Raw genomic sequence first — 24,548 nt, forward strand, 5'->3', positions numbered from 1 at the left:
TTTTAAAGCAGCGTTTTCCTTCCTCCAGCTCATAAAAATAACAACCAAAGAGCTCCTTCAGAGGAGAATACCTACTTCAGTATGTGTTCAGTATTTTTCTGCCACTAGAGGGCGCTCTGAAGAGAATGCAAAATGAATAGGTTTTTATGTAGCAACTGAGCAAAATTATAGTTTTTAAATTATATAACATTTTTATATAGATTTTATTTCTCATTTTATCAATACAGAGCAATATCAAATGTCTTATTGCAGACAATATAACATGTATATTTCAAACTCCTGGTAAAAGACTTTTAAACTCAGTGCTCTGGCCATAACTCCAGCATCCAGCATTAAGTTTTTTGTTTTTTTTTTACCATAAGCATAAAGGGAATTACTTAATTGTGTTGCATAAATTATCTCTCAGACCATTTAATTAATTAAGGGAAAATGGTAAAGGGATTTACTGCATTGTTCCTTTGTAACACTGATCATATGATTGTTCAAACACAATAACCGTTTACTGTTAGAGAGCCAGTGCTGCTAATGTATTCATTTTGTCACCAAATTTAGCAACTTTTGAGAACCGTTTAACATACTATAGTTAAAAAAATAAGTAATGTGCATGTATAAAGCAGTTCAGTTTGGTTTGATGGCTTGTGATCATCCATCTTCCTCTTGATTATATTCCAGAGGATTTCAATTTTGTAAAACCAAAGACACTCATAATTTTATCGTTTGCAATAGCTATATTTAAATAATACCCATTATAAATAGGCAAAAGCTTAGTCTTAAGGTGTAGAAAATGTTTGATTTAACTAGTTACACATATTTAATAACTCAGAATTTATTATTTTTAATAGATTAACAATTTTTATGAATATATGATGAAGCAGTTTAAACAAAAAAAACAACACAGTATGACGTAAGCGCACGGTAGGACCGTTGACGGTTTTGTTTTCTGTTGTGCGCATGCGCCGCAGTTCAGCTGAAGGACAATGAAGGCGGCTGACGCTGTGTTGAGTAATCGGGGAGTTCGTGTTCAGCGTTTCTTCAGTGTTTTTGAGCTAAAAATGGGCTGCGGCGGTGGGGACAGACCTGTTGCTGTGGGCTGTGGGCGATGTGAGCGGATCTGCCCTGTTTTTTGATGACCGTTTGGACTTTAGGAGGAAAAACCGAGTGAAAACCGAAGGCTAGCGAATCCGTGTTTACTGTGTTTCGGTTTCCAGTGGAGAAAGCTGTGTTTCTGCCGGGCTAATAATCGAGCTAAACACTGGACTGGACTTTTAAACCCGGCCAGCAGACTGTCTGCACTTAGTCCTGAGATCCTGACAGCCTGCAAATAAACCAAATAACCTTCATCCTTTACTTCAGGATTGTCCCTCATAGGTAACAACACTATTAAACACAATAGCAGCAACTAAACTAGCTAACTAGCATAGCGTACCTAACGGTATATCGATTCACATATCTATGAACATCAGTGCGATTTTCGGTTCTATAAAAAAGCAACAAAAATAACAAAATAATAAAAATGATGCAAAGAAAACAAGTTCATATTTTTTAAAATTAAAGAGTTAAGAAAGCTATATTTGGTGGATTAACCCTGTTATTTAATCACAGCTTCCATGTCTCTTGCCATGTTCTCCTTCACCACTCTTACACACTGCTTTTAGATAACTCGTGGTGCAAAAATGTAAGCAGTTCAGCTTGGGTTGATGGCTTGTGATCATCCATCTTCCTCTTGATTATGTTTTCAATTTGGTTATATAAAAGATATATTATTTTTTTAGGCGTTTATTTCTTTTATTGTTGATGATTATGACTTACAGCCAATGAAAACCCAAAAAATCAATCCAATCGGTACTTTTGGCAGTGAGGACAGTGTGCCAAGTCCTGCTGGTAAATGAAATCCTCATCGCCATAAAAGTTGTTAGCAGAGGGAAGCATGAAGTGATGCAAGATTTTCAGGGAAAACACTGCACTGACTTTGGACTTGATAATAAAACACAGTGGATCAACACCAGCAGATGACATGACTCTCTCAAAATGGTAAATCTTGCATTTCATTTAGAAAAAAAGGGAGCAAAGTCTAGAGGAAGAGTGGAGAGGCACACAGCCCAAGCTGCTTGAGGTCTACTTTGAAGTTTTCACAGTCAGTGATTGTTAGCATTGCAAATAATTCATATGGAAAACATTATCTCCTCAAAAGTAATATGGGTTTGATTTTCTGTAATATGGACAAAGACATCACTGATTGAATCAACTGATTCTGTCCTGTAAAATAGGTCTAGTCAGTTATTTCACTAATGTCCTCTGTGGAGCCATAATGAAAAGATCCATTATCCCCCCCATCATGCTGTCTTTATTTCCAAAGAACTGTTGCACTCTCAAAACAGTAATCATGTTCAGGTTTGTCGTGGGAACCCTCAATTACCACCTGCTGTCTGCTAAGATTTTCTTTATCTTAGTTTAAAGTGATGGCAGTGGGTTTGAGGGTACCACTTTCTCCTTGCAGTAATCTGTAATTACAGGGTTAGTTTACAGGCTGGGATTCTGATTGGATGTTCGGGATTTCTTATTACTCAACAAATCTGTTCTAAGCTCATTTGAGTTCTGGCCCTGGTCTGGTCTGCACTGGATGGGATATGCTTTACATTTCTAGTGCCAAAGGTTTGACTGCTACCGGTAATTGTTTCTGCTGTTGATTTGTGTTTTGCAGGAACTACTTTTATAATGTCTGAAGTAAACATTGCAAGGAAGAAAGAGAAGTGTGAGAATTGCACTAAACAGGTAATGTTTTGAAAAATGCATCCAGTTTTTTATTTTGCTCATACATGTTGTACTTATTGTAACACATTTGTTTTAATAACCACTGATGTATGTAGTTGCAAAAAACATGTTTTTGCAATTTTAATTTGCAATTATATCTAGCTTTCCTTTTATTTTACAGTGCAATAAGAAACAGAGTGATGATGCTCTAAGCTCACTGCAGGAGAGTGGCATTGCCAATGGAGAGGTAGGTTTTTATTTATTATTTTTTTTTTTTATCTGATGCAGAGGTTCTTAACCTGGGGTCACATTTTGTCAGGATCAGAAAATCAGATCCAGACATTATCCAGAGTCTTCATTTCACTGAATCAGACTACTCGACTCTTTGGTTTAACTTGTTTTAGATTCAAGTTGTGGATGCTTACAAATTTAGAGGCTTTTAGAAGCTTTTTAGAACCCCAGAATCTATCTGCAAATCTGATTTTTTTAACTTTACAGATCTGAAAAACATACACAATGTCTCAACGCATCTAAATATTCTGTTATTTGTTGATAACCATACAAAAAAAAAGTACCTTAAAAAGGGGTTGCACAAATGTTACGAAGCCCTGATCTAATGAACTAATAGAACACTTCCTCCACTGTGTGATACTGCATTATTATTTAATATTAATATGTCTGACCGAGGGGATTGCCCTTTCTCTGTTTTTTCTCTAGGTGAGCGGACACACTCCGTCTCAGGCAGTGCTGCTGAGCGCATGCCTGTCGTGTGATGGCTGTGTGTCTGAAGAAGAGAGCCGGAGAATCTCTCAGCAGAGCCTTCAGGGAATCAATCGTGTCCTAGCCCTTAATAAGGTAAAGTAAAAGCCTTGGATCAAGAGTTTGAATAATGTCTGTTTATGAATCTGTTTGACCTGAACAAAAGTTATGTCCCCACCACCTCCTGGTTTACTCACACAGATTTTGACTTGTTTTACTGCTTTGTGACTACTTATGTTGTAAACAGCTCTATATAAATACATTTTAATTTTATTGAACATCAGTTTACAGACACCTTATGCTGATAGCACCCTATGAGTGATTAGGGGGAAAGAGCACCGTCTATCCAACAAGAGAGAGCAAGGCCAATTGTGCACTCTCAGGGAACCGACAGTTGATGGCAAGCTGCATGACTAGGATTCGAACGTACAATCTCCAGATCATACTGACAGTGCTTTAGACTGCTAGACCCCTTGTGATTTTTTTTTTATTATTATTTGGGTGGAAAAGATTTGAAAAATCAGCTTTATGACAGGCCATGTGTTTCGCATAGTGTGAATGTGTCTCTTACAATCTTTTGTTTGCTTATTTGTGTTGCAGAAGTGTGATGTGTCCAAGCACAAAATGCTGGTGGTGTCTGTGTGTCCTCAGTCCTTGCCGTTTTTCGCTGTCAAATTTCACCTGGATATCCCAGAAGCTGCTCAAAAACTCTGTGGCTTTCTGAAGAGTGTGGGTGAGTCTAATAACAAGCTCAGCTAACACATCCTATTCATGCCAGCCATGTCACACACGCTTCTTTCTCTTCCCCCTTTTTCACCTCTCAGCTTTGATTTATATTTGTGTAGTAGTATTTTGGCAGGAAATGCAGTGCATGCAAGCTTCACCTGTGTGTTGTGTTGCGTTTTTAATCAGTGATTAACCCAGTACTTTGTTTTCACTTCTACATAAGGAAGGAAACACGCTTACAGATGTTTTACAGATGTTTTGTCTTTGTTTTCAGGAGTTAAACATGTGTTTGACACTACACTGGCTGCTAGTTTCAGTATTCTGGAGAGCCAGAAGGAGTTTGTACAGAGATATCGCCGCAGACATCACGACACTCATGCTATGCCAATGTTCACCTCTTCTTGTCCAGGTAAGCAGAGCTTAATATATTATAAATATATGTTGGATTAAAAAGTTCAGAGTGTGTCAAGATGTGTATGTGTCCTTAAAAAGTTCTTAAAAAGTCTTTACATTTCTTTTAGCTTGTGAAAAAGGCTTTAATATGTCTTTTAATGGCTTAAAACCGTCTCCCGAAAGTCTTAAAATGCAAAGACATTAAATACAATGGTGGGTTTGTTATCATACTTTTATTTTACTATTTTACTAATTTACAGCAGACCAAATTAAGACAATAGCTACTGTAGACATAAGCAAGATGTACATTTAATGAAAACTGGATAGATTACAGGACCCTGTGCTTGATACTGAAATCTATTATCGTGTTAGCTTTTGGCTAGTAAAATGTTGACTGCTGTAATTAATTCATGTAGGACACATTGCAGAATAACATATGAAATTGTACCAGTCATACAGTACATCATAGAACCATATATCTATATAAAAAGCCATAAAAGCCTTAAAAGATTTAATTAAATGTTAAATTAAAATGAAAACTTTTTGGAAAATTAACACTGTTCTTCTTTTGCATGACATATCTATGAAAAACATATTATACTTGCCTAAAATGTGATATGAATAATAATATTATAAATAATACATATTGCACTATATAATATTGAATAAAAAACAGAATTAAATTAAATGTTTTCTCCAGTGTCCTACAGCCCTAGTTTGAGAGGAACTGTAAACTAGCTTGTCATGTTTGTGGGATGTGATGGAGGACATCTGGACTACTGAGAACTTGTGGTTGTAGAAGTGAAAAACATTGTGAAGCAGTTTGTTCAGATTTTTTTTTCAGTCTCTGAAAATATGACTGTGATGTGAGAGTGGTCTGAACTGAGCAGGTGTTGGAGTATATGTGTGTGTGAGTGAATGGGTACACACTGTGCTTAAGGGGTGTGACTAGACTGAGATAGCCAAAGCATCCTGCTCTAGTGAGATAGTGGGCTGGTGTGAAGACCCCCACACCCTTTCCTACAGATATTACTATTCTCCCACTTCTTTCAGCCTTTAGTACCTTGTGCAAATTATTCTGAACTAAACATTGAATCCATCTAAAAACAAAAAGCCCATAATTTAGTTTTGTTTAAGTATTCAGTTTATTAAACATTGCAGATAGTTGAGCATTTTTGGTATGTGAACTTGGTTTTACAGTGTCAAATCAAACAAATTGTGATTTCTACTTTACACCAGATGTAATGAGCCAGTCAAGATGCAGGTGATATAAGACCTGTGTTTCTTCAGTTTATAATGGAGTGCTAGACTAAAGTTACTAATAAACACTGCACTGAAGAGGTGAATATTTGGGTGTGCCTGTGGCCTCATGCCTACAACCGCAGCATAGCAGTGCCAATATTACATGTTATAGCGTGAACCTCGAGGGTATTAATGCTATTATACCACAGTTCCATTATCGCTGTTTATTGAAAGATTTTGAGTTAAAGAGGATGAGAAAATACGATCTGTTTGGTTATAAACACTCCGGGAGTTAAAGTAGTTCCATTGCTGCTCTGTTTGTAGCTGTGCTGTTTGGCTTGTAAGCGCTGCATCGTTGCTAGGTTACCTGTATGTGGCGAAGTAATACATGGAGAGCTTCGGTTACAGTGCATTACCGGCTGATAATGTCACAAATAGAACACCTCTCAGCCAATCACACTGCGGGGTCGGAACTAACTGTGGTATAATCTAACATAACTGATCCAAGCCATGATGACTATCAGGGGTCTCTAGAATCAGTGTAGGATGGTAGATTTCTGGTTATTTCTGGTTGGTTTCTGATTATTTGTAAGCTAAAGTGAGTAGTTAAAAAATAAGTATAATATAATATTTAAAAATATTGAGTGTCACATAATTATGTTTTAAATATACTAATTTTCAATTGTTTTTAATAGTTGATATGTAAAGAAAACAGTTAGATCTTTTTTTTCCTAAAGGTTTATGTAGGACAAATTTAAAAAATCCTAACTCTTGTACTGTGTATTGTAATTCAAGGTACTTGCCAATAAACAATCCAGGTTGTTAAGTGTATATGTTTGTGTGTCCACTTAGGATGGATCCGCTATGCAGAGCATGTGCTTGGAAGTCTGGTCACTCCACACATCTGTACAGCACGATCACCTCAGCAGGTCATGGGCTCTCTCGTGAAAGACTACTTTGCCAGGCAGCAGGTCAGCCTCTTTAGAGTCACTCTAAGCTTTGCGTGTGAAAGTGAAGACAGCAGAACGAATCTTCCCTGTGGTTTAAATTATTCAGCATAAGACTGAGACTGTGCAGATTCTTACAGTGGCTTTGTGTGGAAAACCTTTTCTTTTTGTACATTTTTTAAAAATACTTATGGTTTAGATTTTTATCTGATAAACTGTGTATTAAGAATGTGAGACATCATATGTTAAATTGAAATACCTTGTTTTATTTTAGTGAATGGCATGATTGGAGTTACCACCTTTAAAAGCATTGTGTTTTTTACTGATCTTATAGGTAGTGGCTTAAACATTATAACAGAGTTATTTGAAAATAAATTTTGACATTTATCTAAAACCAAGTTTGTCAATTCACAACTGTTTAACTGAAAATGTGTTTTTGTGAATTATTACGCACCCCCCCCCCCCTTTAGGCCTCTTACTATAACTATTTTTAAACAATTGTTTATTGTTACAAATTATTGTGATAAATTATATGATTTGTTAAATTTTGCCATTGCATATTTTTAAACATGAATCAATTATACGTTTTAAAGAGCAATAGATTTTAAATTATAATATTTATTTTATTCTTCTTGTTTGAGTCCCTCCCAGTGAATGTGTATTGGTCCTGTGGGGTGGGTGATATGGCTTTAAAATAATATCACAATATTTTAGGGGATTTTTGTGACAATATTTCGAAATTGCGATGTGTCAAAACAGTACAAATTACAACAGAGTAAATATTATTATTATTTAAGTTATGTATTATTATTATTTAAGAAACAAAATTTAGACTGATCAAGACTCTGATTTTGCATAAAATAGTAATATTGTAACAAAATGCGTACAAACAATTAAAAGTAATTACAGTAAAGAACTAAATATATACAAAACAAACTCCTTTTAAGGCTATTGCTGTATGATGATACAGACTTTTTTTATCCAATTATTTGATGATATTGTTGCGTATATTATATGATATAGTACACCCCCCTAATTGGTCTCTCTTAATCACTCTTCGGGAGATTACCAATAGACAGTGTGCTTATCAACATTTACCTCAGATTATACCTGCAGTAGCTATGGTGTGACTGCAGTGGTCCCCTGAAGAAGAGAGAATATTGAGTGTGTATGTCTTTTGTCTTTGACAGAAGCTGACCCCAGAGCAGGTGTACCATGTGGTAGTGGCTCCCTGCTTTGATAAGAAGCTGGAAGCGGTGAGGGAGGAGTTCTATAACAGCCTGCTGGACAGCAGAGACGTGGACTGCGTGCTGACCTCAGGTATGAGCCTGAGACACTTAACCCAGTGCTCTTGTGTTGCTCCTCTCTGTGCAATATGAGCTCTGAACTTTTCCCCACAGTGTCCTTAAAGACGGCTATTATTTCAACTGAAACTGAGTCACCAGAGCATTTGTTGTCTTTTTTTTCTTCTTGTCTTTCACCTGTGAAATAGCCTTTTTTAAGTGCCTTCGAAAACATATATTATGAATTTAAAGTTGTTCCAAAAAAACAATAACGGCTTAGGTTTATCTTTAGAAATCCCTTAAAATCCTATTATTTTGGCTTAATATGAAACATACTGAATAGCCCAGGTTTGCTTTCTGTAGTCTTACTAGGAAGTCTAATACAGTGCCAGTCAAAAGTTGGGACACACCTTTTCATTCAGTGTTTTTATATATATATATAAATTTTTCCTCTACAATGTAAATGAATGCTGGAGTCATCCAGACTATGAAGGAACACATAAAGAATCATGTTGTAACTTAAAAGTGTTAAACAAACCAAAATACTCTGAGGCTGGTAACTCTGATTAACTTATTGTTTGCATCAGAGTTAACTCTTGGCCTAATGAGTGCCAGTTTCATCATATTTTTTTTTATTTTCTATGCGACTGCACTCAAGGATACTTATATTTTAGACGTATTTGTTTCTTTACCAAAGACTATGGCAAGTAGTTCTTGCCATAATATGGATTAGAGCATAACTCAAATAGGGCTAGTCACATGTGTACATTCCATACATTTTTCCCAATAGTTTGCATGGTATTAATATATTAGTATTAATATACAATGTGGATTTTTTTTTTAAATAACCATGAAGACAGTGCGAGGTAGATTGAGGTATATATTGAGGTCCACAGTGAACATGTACACAAAACTGCTTATTTTCCCTGGAAAATGAATGCAGTCAAACCAAGCGGTGAAAAAGAAGCTTAAATTAATTTATTATGTTTCACATCATCACAATTTCCAGCATCACTATCACAAATGAAATTTTTGTCCATATCTTATTATATCAACTATTAATCAGATATAAGAATTTCAGCAAATACATTTAAAATCACAGTATATACACACACTAGAGGTGCTGATAGCACACTTTTTTCTGCTTATAGAAACGGGCGAAACAGAAACAATGAGATTCTATCGGATATATACCAGAATGAGACATTTGTTTTTAGAAGTCTCTACAGACCACAAGACTGTCTTAACAGCATCAAACAATGATCATTGTTAAAGAGTGTCAGCCAGGGTGTAATAAAGACGTTTGTTTGGTTAAAATCTTACCTTTTTTCTTTTTTTTTTACATGGAATTTTTTTTGTGTTGTTTCAGTGGAAATTCTGCACATGATGGAGCAGAGTAATGTTTCAATGGAGAGCATCAATCCTGTTCCTCTAGATCACGTGTAAGTTGATTATCAGTATTTAGGCTTGTTATCATAATTATGGACATACAGTATATGAACATGACCTTAAGAAAGACTACCAATGAGAGTACATTACCATAAATATGCCAGTTTGTCGACTTTGTTTAAATTGATTTGTTCATATAAATGTCTTTGATTTACTTTAGTTTATTTGCCATTTACAAGTATACGGTATTGCTTTAATATGCGGTGATATTAGTTGCAGCAGTGGTTTTAAAAGAACAAGTATAATTATTATAATTTATCACTTTAATGTGGTCAGTTTTGACACTGCACAAATCATAAAATCGAAAAATGAGAGACAAATACTGGAACATTCTCGTCTTTAAATCATTCAACCAAAGATCCAATTGCACTTTGTTGTATGTGCAGCCAATATGAAAGTGGATCATGTGCTAAGCAGATGACGGGGGGAGAAAACAGTGTGAGAAATCCTGTCATTGACTTGCACTGGCACTTTTTGGTCAATTAGAGATGATCTTTGGTCTTGTTCCGTAGTAGAAATATTTTTATGATCTTGGACGAGGCAGTCTTTGGGCTCTTAGGAAGGCTTTATGAGGTCATAACATATATTAACTATGTCTGTTTTGCAAAACTAGCTTTTGTTTGAGTCTTTGCTACAAAGATTATTTTCAAGATTATGCAATATTTTATTTTTGTCCAACAGGTTTGGCGAGATCAATGATCCAAGCTTGATGAGACATGATGGTCGAGGCTCTGAAGGCTTCCTGGAGCATATTTTCAAACATGCAGCCAAAGAGCTTTTTGGGCTGGAAGTTGAAGAAATTGTATACAAGACTCTTAGGTGAGTTAAACTAATGTAGGATAACTGATTATATTTGTTTCACTGTCACACAGTTTATATACAGCTCTGGAAAAATAAGAGACTATTTAAAAATTGAAATTGAAATTGAAAAACCTCTGGAATATAATCAAGAGGAAGATAGATGATCACAAACCATCAAACCAAGATGAACTGCTTGAACTTTTGCACCAGGAGTAAAGGCATAAAGTTATCCAAAAGCAGTGTGTAAGACTGGTGGAGGAGAAAATGCCATTTCCGAACTCTTAAAACTTGTTTTCTTTGCATTATGTAAGGTCTAAAGATCTGCATCTTTTTTGTTATTTCAGCCATTTCTCATTTTCTGAAAAAAAAAATGCTCTAAATGACAATATTTTTGTTTGGAATTTGGGAGAAATGTTGTCTGTAGTTTATAGAATAAAACAGCAATGTTCATTTTACTTAAACATAAACCTATAAATAGCAAAATCAGAGAAACTGATTCAGAAACTGAAGTGGTCTCTTATTTTTTTCTTCAGACAGTTCCTTCATGATTGCCCAAAGCACATGGCCTCTGAGCCTAAACTCCACCAACACAGACGTGACTGACTTGACTGACATGAATGACCTGGTCAGTTATATATTTTCACTTCCTCTGTTCCTTCTAGAAACCGAGATTTCCAAGAGGTGGTGCTAGAGCGTGACGGAGAGACTCTGCTCCAGTTTGCTGCAGTCTATGGCTTCCGGAACATTCAGACACTGGTGCATCGCATGCGGAAAGGCAGAGTGCCGTACCAGCTAGTGGAAGTTCTGTCCTGTCCAGGAGGTATAACTATATATTCCATAAAGAAATGATGAAATAATGGGATATACTCTTCTTTAAAAGAAATGTTTGAAATTGTTTTTTAATATTTTACTCATTTCTTTTTCTCAGTCAGGATTTTAGTCTGCTGTTTAGTTAATGTTTTAGTTAATGTTGTGTCTCCTGGTAAATCATTGTTTAATGTGATAGCTTAGATAGGTTTTTAATAGGAAATCTCCATTGAAATTGCTGAGTACTCTTATACTAGGCTTAATCTTAATTGGGGAAACTGCTGCCAAATGTCTGTAAGCATCTGTCCACATAAGGTGGACATTCAAATATCCTGACATCTACCTAACCGTGAAACACTATATAATTAATGGTATATTTGATGTTTGTCAAACTACTCAACTCAGTTTTATTGGACTTTTGTTTGTCCTTACACTAATAGAGGATTGAAAAGTACCAATGTACAAAAACACTTTTCGACTATCCCCAGTGGTATGATAGATATGGAACTTCAGTGCAAGATCAACACAAAAAACATGTGAAAATGTGTCTAGACAAGAAGTATGATTGATAGACAGTAAATACAGAACAGTCCATACAAATGCGTGTATAAAGGTAGAGGTGTGGTTTGAAATATTCTTAAACTATGTTATTGTACTAATAATTGAACTGCTATGAATGTGTTCAGCAAATACATTAGGTTCACATTAAAGTCAGTACAATATGTTCATGTGTTGTATGTGTAAAGAACACAGGCAGTTTTTTACAATATGAGAAAATGTCATTATGAATAGACCAATAGAAATGCTCCAGAATTACCTGCAATAATATCTTTTTGATTTCCATTCGTCGCCTATGAACATGCCATTGTTAAGACAAGTTTTTTTGCATTACGAAATGCAGCCACTCAAAATTTCCATTTGCTGTGTAGCACTGTACTACATTAACCACTTTGGGGAGATAAACAAATATGCTAAAACACTCAAAAGGCCCACCCTCAAGAAATGACTTCCATTCTCTGAATCATAAAAACTGGTCTTGATCATTTCTGCGTGATTATATATCACCACTTATTGTCTGTCTTTGCTGATGTCCCACAGGCTGTGTGAGTGGCCGTGGCCAGGCTGAGGGAGAGGGAGGCAAGCCTGACCGTGCCCTGATCCAGCAGATGGAGGAGGCCTACAGTAGTCTGCCCGTCCGACTCCCTGAGGCCAACCCTGAGGTCCAGCGCCTTTACCAGGACTGGCTAGAGGGCCAGGACTCTCCTCACGCCCAGCAGATCCTCCACACCAAATACAGCAAACCCACACAGCCCCCCGCACAAACACTGATCCCTGATATACAGTGGTGAGGAACCGGGGGGCTTTAAAGGGACCATTTATTTCATGTATATCTGAAGAGAGATGCAGCAGAGTTTCATTAGTGACAAAGAAAAGTTTCCAAACAAAGACTAAGACTGAGGCTGGAGCTGTACTGTGATCATTCTGGCCACAGCCAGACGACTGCACAGAGTCCGTCCAAGAGACATATCACATGACCTGAAAGCAACCAATCCAAGGAGTTTTTTTTTTTTTTTTAAGTTATGCAGTTTATGTGCTTGTAAGTCTTCTTTCATTGCTTATATAAAAGATGTCATAAATGGATTATAAACTCATAAGAGGAGCTTAGCAATAACATAGGGCATTGTCTACTTACAAAAATATTATGACCATTGATTTAAATTAATTACGAGTTTATATCTTGTCTGCACGGACTGTCTGTGTTTATCTGGGCTTTACCCTAAAATGACAAAAACAAAGAGTGCTAAAACCTAATTATTGGTGCCACATTATAATAAAAATAACCAATCAGTGACCAAAGCATTGTGTTGATGACTTTTTTTCTTCATGCCTTCATGGTCCTAATTTCCCATAATTTCCTGCAACTTTATGGCTTGTTTCCCTTCTTTCAACACACTTGATTCAACTCAGATCAGATTAGTTCATTAATAGCCGTTTATAGTTTAGAGTTCAGTGAGTGTGTGTTAATAAAGCAGACAATCTTCTTAAATGTGCTGGGTAGGGGCTCCAAGACCAGCATAATTTTTTATAATAAATGCAGAATAATTTTATTCTCATTAGCTTTGAAGCGAAACGAAATTTAAAAATAATGATTAAATGTAGCTTAACAGTCAACTACCAAAAATCATTCTCTCTAAAATGAGTGTGTATGGAAGGCCATTATTGATCAGAGTACAAAAAACGCAGAGTGACTGGCAGTTCTGCTAGGAGCCACAAGGTGGAAATGTTCATACACTAAATGTACATGATGGATCTTGCTGTTGGAGGTAGCAGACTGTAGCTGATCTGTTTAGAAGCTAATCAAACTAATAAATGTATATTTTTTAACTATATTAAATATAAGTCAAGTTAGTCCAGTCAATAACTGGAAATGGTACAAAATCCAGTATACAAAACTTGCAGTAAACTGTGAGGGCCTTTAAGGAAATTAACTAAAAAACACAAAAGTACTCTTGTAGAATTGTATTGTAGAAAATAAAAATATAAGTATATTTGCAAAATGTATATTGTAAAGAAATCCTAAAAGAAATCATATATTTACAAATATGGGGTGATTTTAAACAGACATTTTTTTGGTTAACAGCTTACAGTTGGTAAGTAGCAATGGAAATAAACTGGGCTTTGAAAATGTATTTAAAAGTATATCAATTTACTAAGTTTTTTTTTCTGTAGTAAAGCAGTGCTGGAACAGATGGTGGTGCAGCATTTACACTCTTACACACAGCACATTCACACTTAATAACTAGAAAAAGACACAGAAACACAGAGAACTCTGTAACTATTAAAAGTAGAAGACTTTTCTTTAGAGAAATTACAGAAGAAGCCAGAGAGCGGTGAATCCTGTTTCCTACACCTTCAAAAAAACTATTGGAAACTGGAGAAAACTGGTACAGGAAGAGTCACGTCTGGCTGACCCACATGGAAGCAGTGCCTTTAGCTCAGCTTATCATTGGGCTAAGTCTGAGTTTCAAGAATTAGTGATCTGACAAGTGGAGTGCAGTTGTGTGTGTAAATCAATCATGAAGGGATACTTCAGCAAAGCCTGATAAATGGGACAGTACTTGTCCCAAAGCTGTTTGGGGTGTTTAACATTTTCCGATCCACAGAATCATAGAAATAACTTACAGTAAATGAAGCAGTGGGTGGTTAATGATTGTGACCGGTGGCGTCGGGCTAGAATTGTCCATGCAAACACAGTTAATGCAGTTTTCTTAAGCTTCTATGGGACATGGCAGAATACTGTCAGCCAGTTATGTTACTACAATTGTACAAGTCCACTGATTAGTGTTACATTTCTCACTAATTGGAGTTTAATTTAATTTAGTTAATTCTTGGTCATATTCTTAGTTATAAGTGTTTAATTATATACTGTATATTTAAAGTATTGCCTCTTCATGTCAGCCCAGAATTCATATATCAATAATCCCCAACAAAGCGTTCTTTACTCTAGTGAATTAATCTTATTGCTGCCCATATTTCTTTTATAATTACAGAGAATAAGGGTTTAGAGAAAGGTGCATAGAGTGTCTCTTGTTATATGATATGCTCTTTTGTGATAGGATGGTGCAGTTGCGTATGGGTGTGTTGCCCCTTCCTGGCACATCAGCAAGGTTTTGTGCGTGTCCTATCATCAGCTCATGCCTTTATCTCTGCAGTTCCCCTCATATCTGCACAGACTGAAATCACACAGCAGTTAGAGACACAAAGTGTGGGTGGGGAGAATGCCATGGGCGTGACTTTTATTACACCATTTAGATCATTTTAGATCTTATCTTATTATCAGTATCTTGAACAAAAGTCAGTTGTAATGCACTAAAAGAAAGAGGCAAGCCCTTGTTACATAAGAGTTAAATAGATTACACATGTATGAAGAATGTTAGGCACTCTGTCTACACATGTGCACCATGTTAATCACTTATTGTAGTTTTAATACGGTAGATTTAATCTGTCGCTCTCCAATGCCTAAATTTGGTTTAACCACAAAGCACTACCAAAGAACTTGTTCTAAATGACAGATTTATGTATAATCACACTTTGGATGAACATCCAGAAGTACCCATTAGAATAGTCTAAGTGTATTATGCTGTTTTTATTGACCAAATTGCCATACATGGCCAGATTAAATTTAATATGTAATTCACTAATTAAGATCAGAATCAGAATATTTATTTTGCCAAGTATGTTACACATACAGGAAATTTGACTTGGTAATACTCAAGTAGACTACAGATACAGCAAGTAAAAAAAAATCTTAAGTACAGTAGTGAAATAAAAATAATACTCCAGTAGATACAGATACAGCATTTTAGTACTTAAGTACAATAGTGAAGTAAAAAATAATACTCCAGTTGAGTACAGATACAGCATTTTAGTACTTAAGTACAATAGTGAAGTAGAAATAATACTCCAGTCGAGTACATATACAGCATTTTAGTACTTAAGTACAGTAGTGAAGTAAAAATAATACCTCAGTAGATACAAAAACAGCATTTTAGCATTTTAGCACTTAAGTACAGTAAAGGAGTAAAAATAATACTCCAGTAGATACAGCATTTTAGTAACTAAATACAGTAGTGAAGTAAAAATAATACTCCAGTACAATAGCATAGATACAGCAATTTAGTACAGTAGTGAAGTACATCTTTTTTACTATACAGCTCTAATTACAGTCTAATAAAATATTAAGTGATCAGTAAATAAAAGCTTGCTTTATGTATATCAGATATAATTTATATTAGATATCAGTGATGTATATTCATTTAATAATGCATTAATGCAGATTTTTGCATTAATGATTAAACTACATTAAAAGAGTTTCAGATCTTCAGTGCTTAAACCTACTGTATAGTCTAGTGGGCGGGATCTACAGTGTAGGAGGTCACCACCTATTGGCTGAAGAAAGAGGAGCGTCTTCAAATCTCGGTCGCTGATTGGTTCACACAGGTGTCAGTCAGGGTGACGTCTTGGCACTTTTAAGCTGATGTGAGTGTTGAGTGCTCTCGATACTTGGTTGGTAGAGTTTGGGGACGGGACCTGGGCGTGTTGAGAGCTGAGGGAGATTCAGGGGGATAGCTAACAGTTACAGTTTTTAAGCTAATTAAAAGTAGTTTAAGTAAAATTAGTTAATTCCCTGGCTGTATGCGCTGGTAATAAGCTGTAAGGTGTGGATTAAGTTGTGTATTTTGGTGTGTAAATCTGTGTGGGTTCAGTAGTCTTGCTGCTGCTGCTGCTGCTGCTGCTGGAAGTGAGGCGGGATGTCCGGAGAGCTCAGGCCCAGGCAGTGTGTGTTGGAGAAGGGCAGCGATGGATACGGTTTCCACCTGCACGGAGAGAAGGGCAAGCCGGGTCAGTACATACGGCTGGTGGAGGCCGGCTCTCCGGCCGAGGTCTCGGGTCTCCTGGCCGGGGACAGGCTGGTGTTCGTGGACGGGGAGAGCGTGGAGGGAGAGAGCCACCAACAGGTGGTGTCCCGCATACGAGCGGTGACCGGTAAGCTGGAGCTGATCGTGGTGGACTCCGCGACCCAGGACCTGCTCACTAAACTCAGCCTCAAGTGCCAGAAGGAGTTCGTCACCGACGGGATTCCCTCCGGCGCGGCTGCCGCCGCCGAGCCGGAGCCCCGCAGGGAGCTGGAGAACGGCACGCCGAGAGAGGAGAGCCCACAGCCCGGCACTAACGGAGACTCCTCCGCCGCTGCTGCCGCCTTCGACAGGCTGAGCGTCAGCTCTAAGGTAGGATACGCTTAATATAAAGAAAACATCTTGATCTTGTCATTTAACCCACAAAAAATAGTAATAATGCGTGGCCACGAGTTATTAAAGCGTGGGGAGGAGATAATTAAAGCTTAGGGGCGACTTACTAAGGCGTAAGAACAAGATAATTAATGAGTGGGGATGACTTGTTAAGACATGGGGTAAAAATAATCTTGTCATAGAGAGGAGATAGTTAAGTGAGGGAGTGAGGTACTAGATAAGTAATCTAGGGAACAAGATAATTAAGTAGTGGGGATGACTTATTAAGTCATGCGAAAAAAGTAACTATGTCATGGGGACAAGATAATTAAGCTGTGAGGGCGACTTATTACGGCCTGAGTTCGAGATAATTAAGTGAGGGAGTGAGGTAATTTAGTGGTGGGCACAAAATAATTAGGCCATTGGGACGAGATAATTAAGTCATGGGAACGAGATAATTAAGTTGTGGAAACAAGGTCATTAAGTGGTGGAGGTGACTAATTAAAGCGTGTGAACGAGATAATTAAGTAAGGGGGTAAAGTAATTAATTCATGGGGACAACATAATGAAGCCATGGGGTCGAGATAATTAAGTTCTTGGAACAAAAAAATAAGTCACTGGGGATGACTCATTAAGTCGTGGGGACAAAATAATTTAAGTTGTAGCAACAAGAGATGGTTAAGTTGTGCGTATGACATATTAAAGCATAGACACAAGATAATTATGTAGTGGGGACGACTTATTAAGGCATGGGAACTAGATAATTAACTCGTGGGGATAACTTATTAAGGGGCGGGAACAAGATAATTAAGTCCTGGCCATATAAGTTATTCAGACAATTTAATTATCTTGTTTCTATGCATAAGGATGTCGTTCCCATGCTTTTAATAAGTTGTGGTCCTGCTTTAATAAGTTGTTCCAGTGCATTATTTTTTTGACATGATGTCACCTTACTGTCAATATATGACACATTTGACCTATGGCACACAAGAGAGTCAGCTGGTCAGGTCAGGTCACCTTTACCTTTAGCTTTTTCTGAAAGGAAGTTGTTATGCTCTGCTCCAAAACGTCACAGTCCATGTTGGTATTTAGCTCCCCAGTGCCGGAAGCACTTATGCGACCATAGACCATGATGCTACCACCACCATGCTTGACTGTAAGCAAGGGACAGTTGTCTTGGTACTCCTCACCAGGGCACTGCAACACATGCTGGACACCATCTGAGCCAAACAAGTTAATCTTGGTCTCGTTAGACCACAGGACATGGTTCCTTGAACTAAGATTGCTTCAGCAAACTGTGTTGCAAACTACTTATATTATATCAAAGTGTCATATCTTTAGGGTTGTTCCATGAAAAGATATTATAATATTTTAATCTCTAAAAATAAAAAAAAAATATTCAGATTTTACAAGCGTTTAGTGTATCAGTGGTCTTTGTATTTCTTAAATTTAATGAAATTTTTCAATTGTTAAATCCTGTCACTTTTCAATAGATTTTAAACATAAAAGTACAAAATTCACACATTAGACTATTAATACATTTACATGTTTTACGAATATAAATTGTGTCTGAAGTTGGTTTCTTTTAGTTTTGTTACAAGGTTGATATAGTTAACATAGTATAGAATCTTATGTCTCCCAAAATCCACCCATTGCTTCTCTTTTCTAAGGAATCCTACAGTAACAAATGACCAAGTACTGGCCAAAGAGGGTGATTCTCACGAAATCAGACTAATGAGGTGGCATTAAGGAGTGTGATGAACAGGTAAATGCTATCAATTTGGGAAACACTGGTTTATAAACATCTCATCAAAGGCTATATTGGAAGTGATTAAAAGTAGACATTGTGATATTTTAAATTATGTATTTTTTATAATTTAGTGTGAAATTCTCAGTACCGCAACGCGTCCATTGCTGAATCTCGGCTCTTCAATTACACAATTTTAATATTTAAAATAAATAAATAATAAAAAACTTAAATGTATCTCATAAAGTAAATTGTTACAGTCAATAAAATGTATTACTTGGAATTCATTGGTAAAAGAAAAGAAAATATTTAGAAAAATAACTTTGGTCAGAACCAATGTTCTCAGCCTCCGCAACAATTTTCAAGCACCATTTAAGACCACAAGGAACAGAAAAAAAACAGCCATTTTGAGAGGGGGGACACCTTTTAGTATGACACCCAAGATGGCTACCAGGTAAGCACCTAATTTTATACCTCTCCAGATAAATGTTAAAAACTTGGTTGTCAGCGAGCATACACAACTTTTTGTTTCTCATTACCGAAACAGCTAGTTTTTAATGTTTAAAAAAATGAAAATGTTATTGTGTTTTGGGAATTTTTAAGGTTTTTAAAGTCTAAATACAAAAAGCTAGCAAAAGTTTAGCCAGGCATCATGGTGGCCCCACAGAGATCAAAGAAGGTTAAGGTCCCTCATACTCCGCAACAGCCTTCTCATACACCGCAACAATTTAAGGCCTGTTGCGGTAGAGAGATTCACTGTTGCGGTAAAGAGAAATTAATGTTTTAAGTGACATGAACTTATATATATATATATATATATATTTTTTTTTTTTCATAAAAAAGCCTTTATTTACTTATAATAAACAATATATAAAACAATACATGATGCAATTTCAGATAAAAAACAGATTTATGTAGCAGGGCAGTGACACCCATATAACTTCCGCATAAGATATAAAAATAATATATAAAAATAATAATAATAATATATATATATATATATATATATATATATATATATATATATATATATATATATATATATATATATATATATATATAATTTTCATATATATAATATATACATTTCATGAAACAACTTTTATTGTTATAAACTGTTAATAAAGGTTGTTTCATGAAATTTATTTTTATAAACTTTTATTGTTATAAACTGTTTATATGTATATATATATATATATATATATACACACATTTTATGAAACAACCTTTATTAACAGTTTATAACAATAAAAGTTGTTTCATGAAATGTATATATTATATATATGAAATTTATATATATACACACATATATACATTTCATTAAACAACTTTCTTTAATTTTATCTTTAATTTTAATTTAGTTGCACATTGATGTTTACATTTTTCATGAGATTAATGCTTAATACAAAGATGTTTAATGAGATGTTGAATTGCTTGTTTCATACTTAAATATTTAATTTCAATTTAGTTGTACATTGATGTTTATATCTGTCATGAAATTAATACTTAATAAAAAAGTTGTTTTATGAGATGTTGAATTACTTATTTTGTATTTAAACATTCCATTTCAATTTAGTTATACAGTGATGTTTAAAGTTTTAAGGAATTTATGTCTAATGAGGTATGTTGAAATTTGTTTTATTAAAATACACAGTTCAAAATAGGATATTTTCACAGCTTGAGTCTTACTGAGAATAATTTTCAACAGCAAATACCACATTTTGTTCAATATTACTGCTCCATACAAAACTCAAGAAGTACATCATTAGAGTTTGTTATTTATTCACAGCATTCACACTCTGTGTTTGTTGTGTAAAGTGTTATTGTTAATTAAGTAGGAATCCTTGTAATGACTCTCTTTACCGAAACATTGACTCTCTTTACCGAAACACCATTCTCTTTACCGCAACACATATTTATTTACTAATTATTTTACTGTTATAAAACAAATTCTAGTTTATAATGGTATTTGGATAAATTGTATTTCTTCATAGGTCATCTGTACTAAATAAGAAATTATACATGTAATTTTTCAGTTAAATATCCTGAAAAGACAGGACATGAATCATGAAATCTGTTGCGGTAATGAGACAAATCATAAAATAAAAAAAAATGGGAAACTTATAAATATAATATTTTCTGGGTTATATACACATATGAGCACAACTGTTAATAATATCTATTTAAAAAGTAACAAATGTGTAACTTTTAAACCATATCTGTTCTGTGTTATCATGTTGCGGTACTGAGAATGTGTGTGCTCTGACTGACTAAAATGGTGCAAAATATACAGAAAAAAATTATAAAATTAAAAAAAAAAAGTATTTCTAAAAAGTTCAGACCCTAGTCTTGCATAACAAAAAGAAATTTTATATTTAAATGCCTTTTGAAATTTTTCAAGTGTGAACCCTTTTAAATCTGTTTTTCGTGAGAATCACCCAAGAGCTTATCAGAGATTGCACCGATAAAGTGCAAAGTGATGATATTTCACCTTTGGGCCGTCCCATAAAGATTCTTCTATTTGATAAGTGCACAATCTTCTCCCGCAGCGGTATTATGTAGCAAAAGGTCAAATGATTTGCACAATTGTGCAATGTGTGGATAATGCCAGGGGCTTTTTGGCAGGGAATGTGAGCGATTTTTCCCACTGATGTCCAAACCCAGCAATGCTTTCAGTTTAAGCCCTCACATCCCTGAAGGACTGGATTAAAATTCCTTTAGATTTGAGACTTGATTTGAGGACTGAAACAAAGCTGTTCTTAATTTAAAGTCTTAATAAGGCGGCATCATGAGAAGGCTGGACTTGTTACTCAAGCAGCCAGACATAATGCTTTCATTCAAATAGTGGCATTTGCCTTTTAAACGTTTTGTTACAGTGGTTGGGGTTAACCTGATTGAAGAAATGTGTGTTTCCCAGCTGGAGTTGGGAGAAACATTAAAAGAATAGCATACTTCCGTTCTCCCACAGCGTTCCAAGATCCAGAAATTTTAACAGTTTGTCCAAAACCCCTTCCAAATGGGTGACAATTTCCCCACCGTTATCCAGCTCAAAGTAGCTCCACACCTCTTTGCTTGAATTCGGAGAGCCCTGACATTTAAAACGAGGCATTAATAACTTAAACAGTGCACAAGAAGCTTATTAAAAACCTCTGTTTACATCCCATAACGCTAGCTTCAGCTCTGTGTGCCGCCATCTCTTTACTGATACATATATCAGATACATATACATGATTGTATAAATTAAATTGTAGGAAAAGTATCATAGTATGAAAACACATTATATGTATAAAATCTAAAAAAAAAAAGAAAAAAGTTTATTTTTGCTCGTTTAAAACAGTGGGAAGTAACGACAGAGTACAACAGTTATAAAAATTGGTACACCCTTAGTTCTGCTTCATTACATGTCAGGTTTAACAGATTTGAACATTAGCAAGTCAAATCCATTCTCCCTGTTAGAGTGGGAAACATGAAGTTTAATGCTTATGCTTTAAACTATTGTGAATCACTGCAAAAATACATTAATAGTAGTAGAATTTCCTGTTTTGTTTATAATGCCCAAAAGTAATTATATTAAATATCCTACGTGATTAAAAACTTCACAGCATGATTTGTTCTTATTTGCTTTGTCAGCTCTTTAGATAACTTTATTGAAATACAGTGCATTAAGACATGGAATTAAAACTATAGTGTCAGCACAGCATTAGTCAGTGCCAGCTGTGCACTTTTTAATGAGCAGCATTGGTTACTTTTTTACAGGTCGGGTTAGGTGCTGTTGTTCTGGCTGTGAGAGAACTCAATGATTGACCACAAAACTGTAGTCATAGAGCCTTTAGTGTAGATATTCTGAAATTTCATTTCAACACTGCATTTTACTGACTGCATTTTATTGTATTTCATCATAGTTTGTGACTGATTAACAAACGGTGCAAAAATCAAAAATTTATCAAAGTTTATTTATAGTTGTAATACATGTATGCAGTGTTAACTGCAGCATCTACTGCATGTTCTTCTGGTATTGGTATGTAATAGAGACACAATATATATTCTTCTACTTCATCCATCTGTTATGAGTGTAAGAAAATATCAATATATTGACATATCACAACATTTATTTTTGCAATACTGTAGTGATTTTTAAAAACATGGCCTTGATTTTTAGTTATTAGTTTACATGTAAAGATAACATGTAAAGACTGGACAAAAAAAGCAGATTTTCCTTTATTTATATTTTATATGTTAGTTTGTTTTTATACTACAAGATGTTTTCTTAAATGTGACTTATACAAGTGCAATATATTGTCGTATCTATTCAAATTAGTGCTAGCTACAGTAACATGTCGACGAGTCTTAACTGGTGGTGCTGTGTTCATCTTTTGTCTCTCATCTATTTTGTTGGTCTTTTGTGGGAAACTGACCAATGGACACTCAGGAAATCACACAGGACATGCCCATCATGTCAGAAACCTGTAGGTCTTCTTCAGAGAAAGAGGCATTTGTAAATACTAGTAGTTTAAAGCTGCTGGATTTGATTCATATGATTAAAATATGAAAATAAAGAATCCCTAACACAATTTTACTGTTTACTTCGAAGTATGCAGGAAAGTACCAGTTTTAACAATAGTTTATCATGATACGTTTATTCTCAATTGATCACAGACTATACTACTGTGATTATTACAATTATTTTAAAAGTAATTTACACCACTAAAATACATTACTTTAAATATACACAATTAAATCCTTAGGCCTTAAGAAGAAGAAAAAGTAATCATAGAATATTGTTGTAATTAATCTGATTTTTTTTTTTATTATTTAAACATATAACCTTTACTGCGAAATGTATCTTATGTATCGCCAAGCTCTTGCCAATACACAGCCCTGCCATCTGTTGATTATTTCTATTAGTAAAATGGAGATAAACCGAAGCAGATCAGAATAAGATTTGCTCAGAGGTATTTGGGTAAGTGTGGATTATGATCACAGTACATCCCAGCAATTATCAAAGTGTTTTTGAAGCCCGGTGTCATCTATGAATGACTCCTCTGTTGTGGAAGAGTCTCCATAAGACTCATGCATTTCATGCTTCCTCTCTCTAATCATTCAGCAACAGTGCCAGTGAATGGGGCATCCTCAGAGTGGCTGTCCAGTTGGCTCAGACTAAGCACCCTTTGTTCATAGCCAGACCCAGAGGGGTGTTATTTTCAAACTGAGATGAGTTTTGGAATGGGATTACACACACAGAGGCTTTATTGTTTTTCAGACATTTTCCTGGACAGCTTATATGGATTTACAGAACAAACATGACAGTAATAAGCCTGTAATAATACAGTATAACTATGGGTTTATTTCATTTATCAGTTAAGCCTGTCACAATAATTACATAATTAAGTTATTGACTTGTTGCACAATATACAGCTCAGAAAAAATTAAGAGACTACTTCAGTTTCTGAATCAGTTTCTCTGATTTTGCTATTTATAAGTTTATGTTTGAGTAAAATTAACATTGTTGTTTTATTATATAAACTACAGACAGCATTTCTCCCAAATTTCAAATAAAAATATCATAATTTAGTGCATTTATTTGCAGAAAATGAGAAATGGCTGAAATAACAAAAAATATACAGAACATTCAGACCTCAAATAATGCAAAGAAAACAAGTTCATATTCATAAAGTATTAAGAGTTCAGAAATCAATATTTGGTGAAATAACCCTGGTTTTTAATAACAGATTTATCTTGGCATGTTCTCCTCCACCAGTCTTACACACTGCTTTTGGATAACTTTATGCCTTTACTCCTGGTGCAAAAATTCAAGCAGTTCAGCTTTGTTTAATGGCTTCTGATCATCCATCTA

General features: G+C 35.3%; 2 protein-coding genes across 2 annotated transcripts in view; both read left to right on the top strand.

Moving 5' to 3' along the window:
• The first annotated feature begins 949 nt into the window (after positions 1 to 949).
• On the top strand, positions 950 to 13,015 carry narf (nuclear prelamin A recognition factor). The gene is made up of 12 exons (XM_007250121.4): positions 950 to 1,368; positions 2,702 to 2,772; positions 2,933 to 2,998; positions 3,469 to 3,606; positions 4,111 to 4,243; positions 4,511 to 4,645; positions 6,724 to 6,842; positions 8,009 to 8,138; positions 9,471 to 9,543; positions 10,232 to 10,369; positions 11,014 to 11,171; positions 12,257 to 13,015. Exons 2-12 carry the CDS (start codon positions 2,716 to 2,718, stop codon positions 12,505 to 12,507), a joined length of 1,398 nt encoding a protein of 465 aa, XP_007250183.3. The 5' UTR covers positions 950 to 1,368; positions 2,702 to 2,715; the 3' UTR covers positions 12,508 to 13,015.
• A 3,200-nt stretch (positions 13,016 to 16,215) lies between these two features.
• The window catches only part of slc9a3r1a (SLC9A3 regulator 1a), a 46,702-nt gene continuing 38,369 nt past the window's right edge, over positions 16,216 to 24,548 (top strand). The window contains exon 1 of the mRNA XM_007250120.4: positions 16,216 to 16,947. Coding sequence (XP_007250182.3) covers positions 16,471 to 16,947 — 477 coding nt within the window. The 5' untranslated portion in view covers positions 16,216 to 16,470. The remainder of the gene's footprint in view (positions 16,948 to 24,548) is intronic.

This window comes from Astyanax mexicanus, chromosome 15, assembly GCF_023375975.1.
Source record: "Astyanax mexicanus isolate ESR-SI-001 chromosome 15, AstMex3_surface, whole genome shotgun sequence".
In the NCBI taxonomy this organism is placed as follows: Eukaryota; Metazoa; Chordata; class Actinopteri; order Characiformes; family Acestrorhamphidae; genus Astyanax; species Astyanax mexicanus.

Bases quoted from the DNA above. Each gene is read 5' to 3' on its own strand.
- narf (XM_007250121.4), top strand. From the start codon at position 2,716: ATGTCTGAAGTAAACATTGCAAGGAAGAAAGAGAAGTGTGAGAATTGC. The intron at 4,244-4,510 runs GTGAGTCTAATA...CTTTGTTTTCAG, and splicing joins TGGCTTTCTGAAGAGTGTGG to GAGTTAAACATGTGTTTGAC. The intron at 8,139-9,470 runs GTATGAGCCTGA...GTGTTGTTTCAG, and splicing joins GGACTGCGTGCTGACCTCAG to TGGAAATTCTGCACATGATG.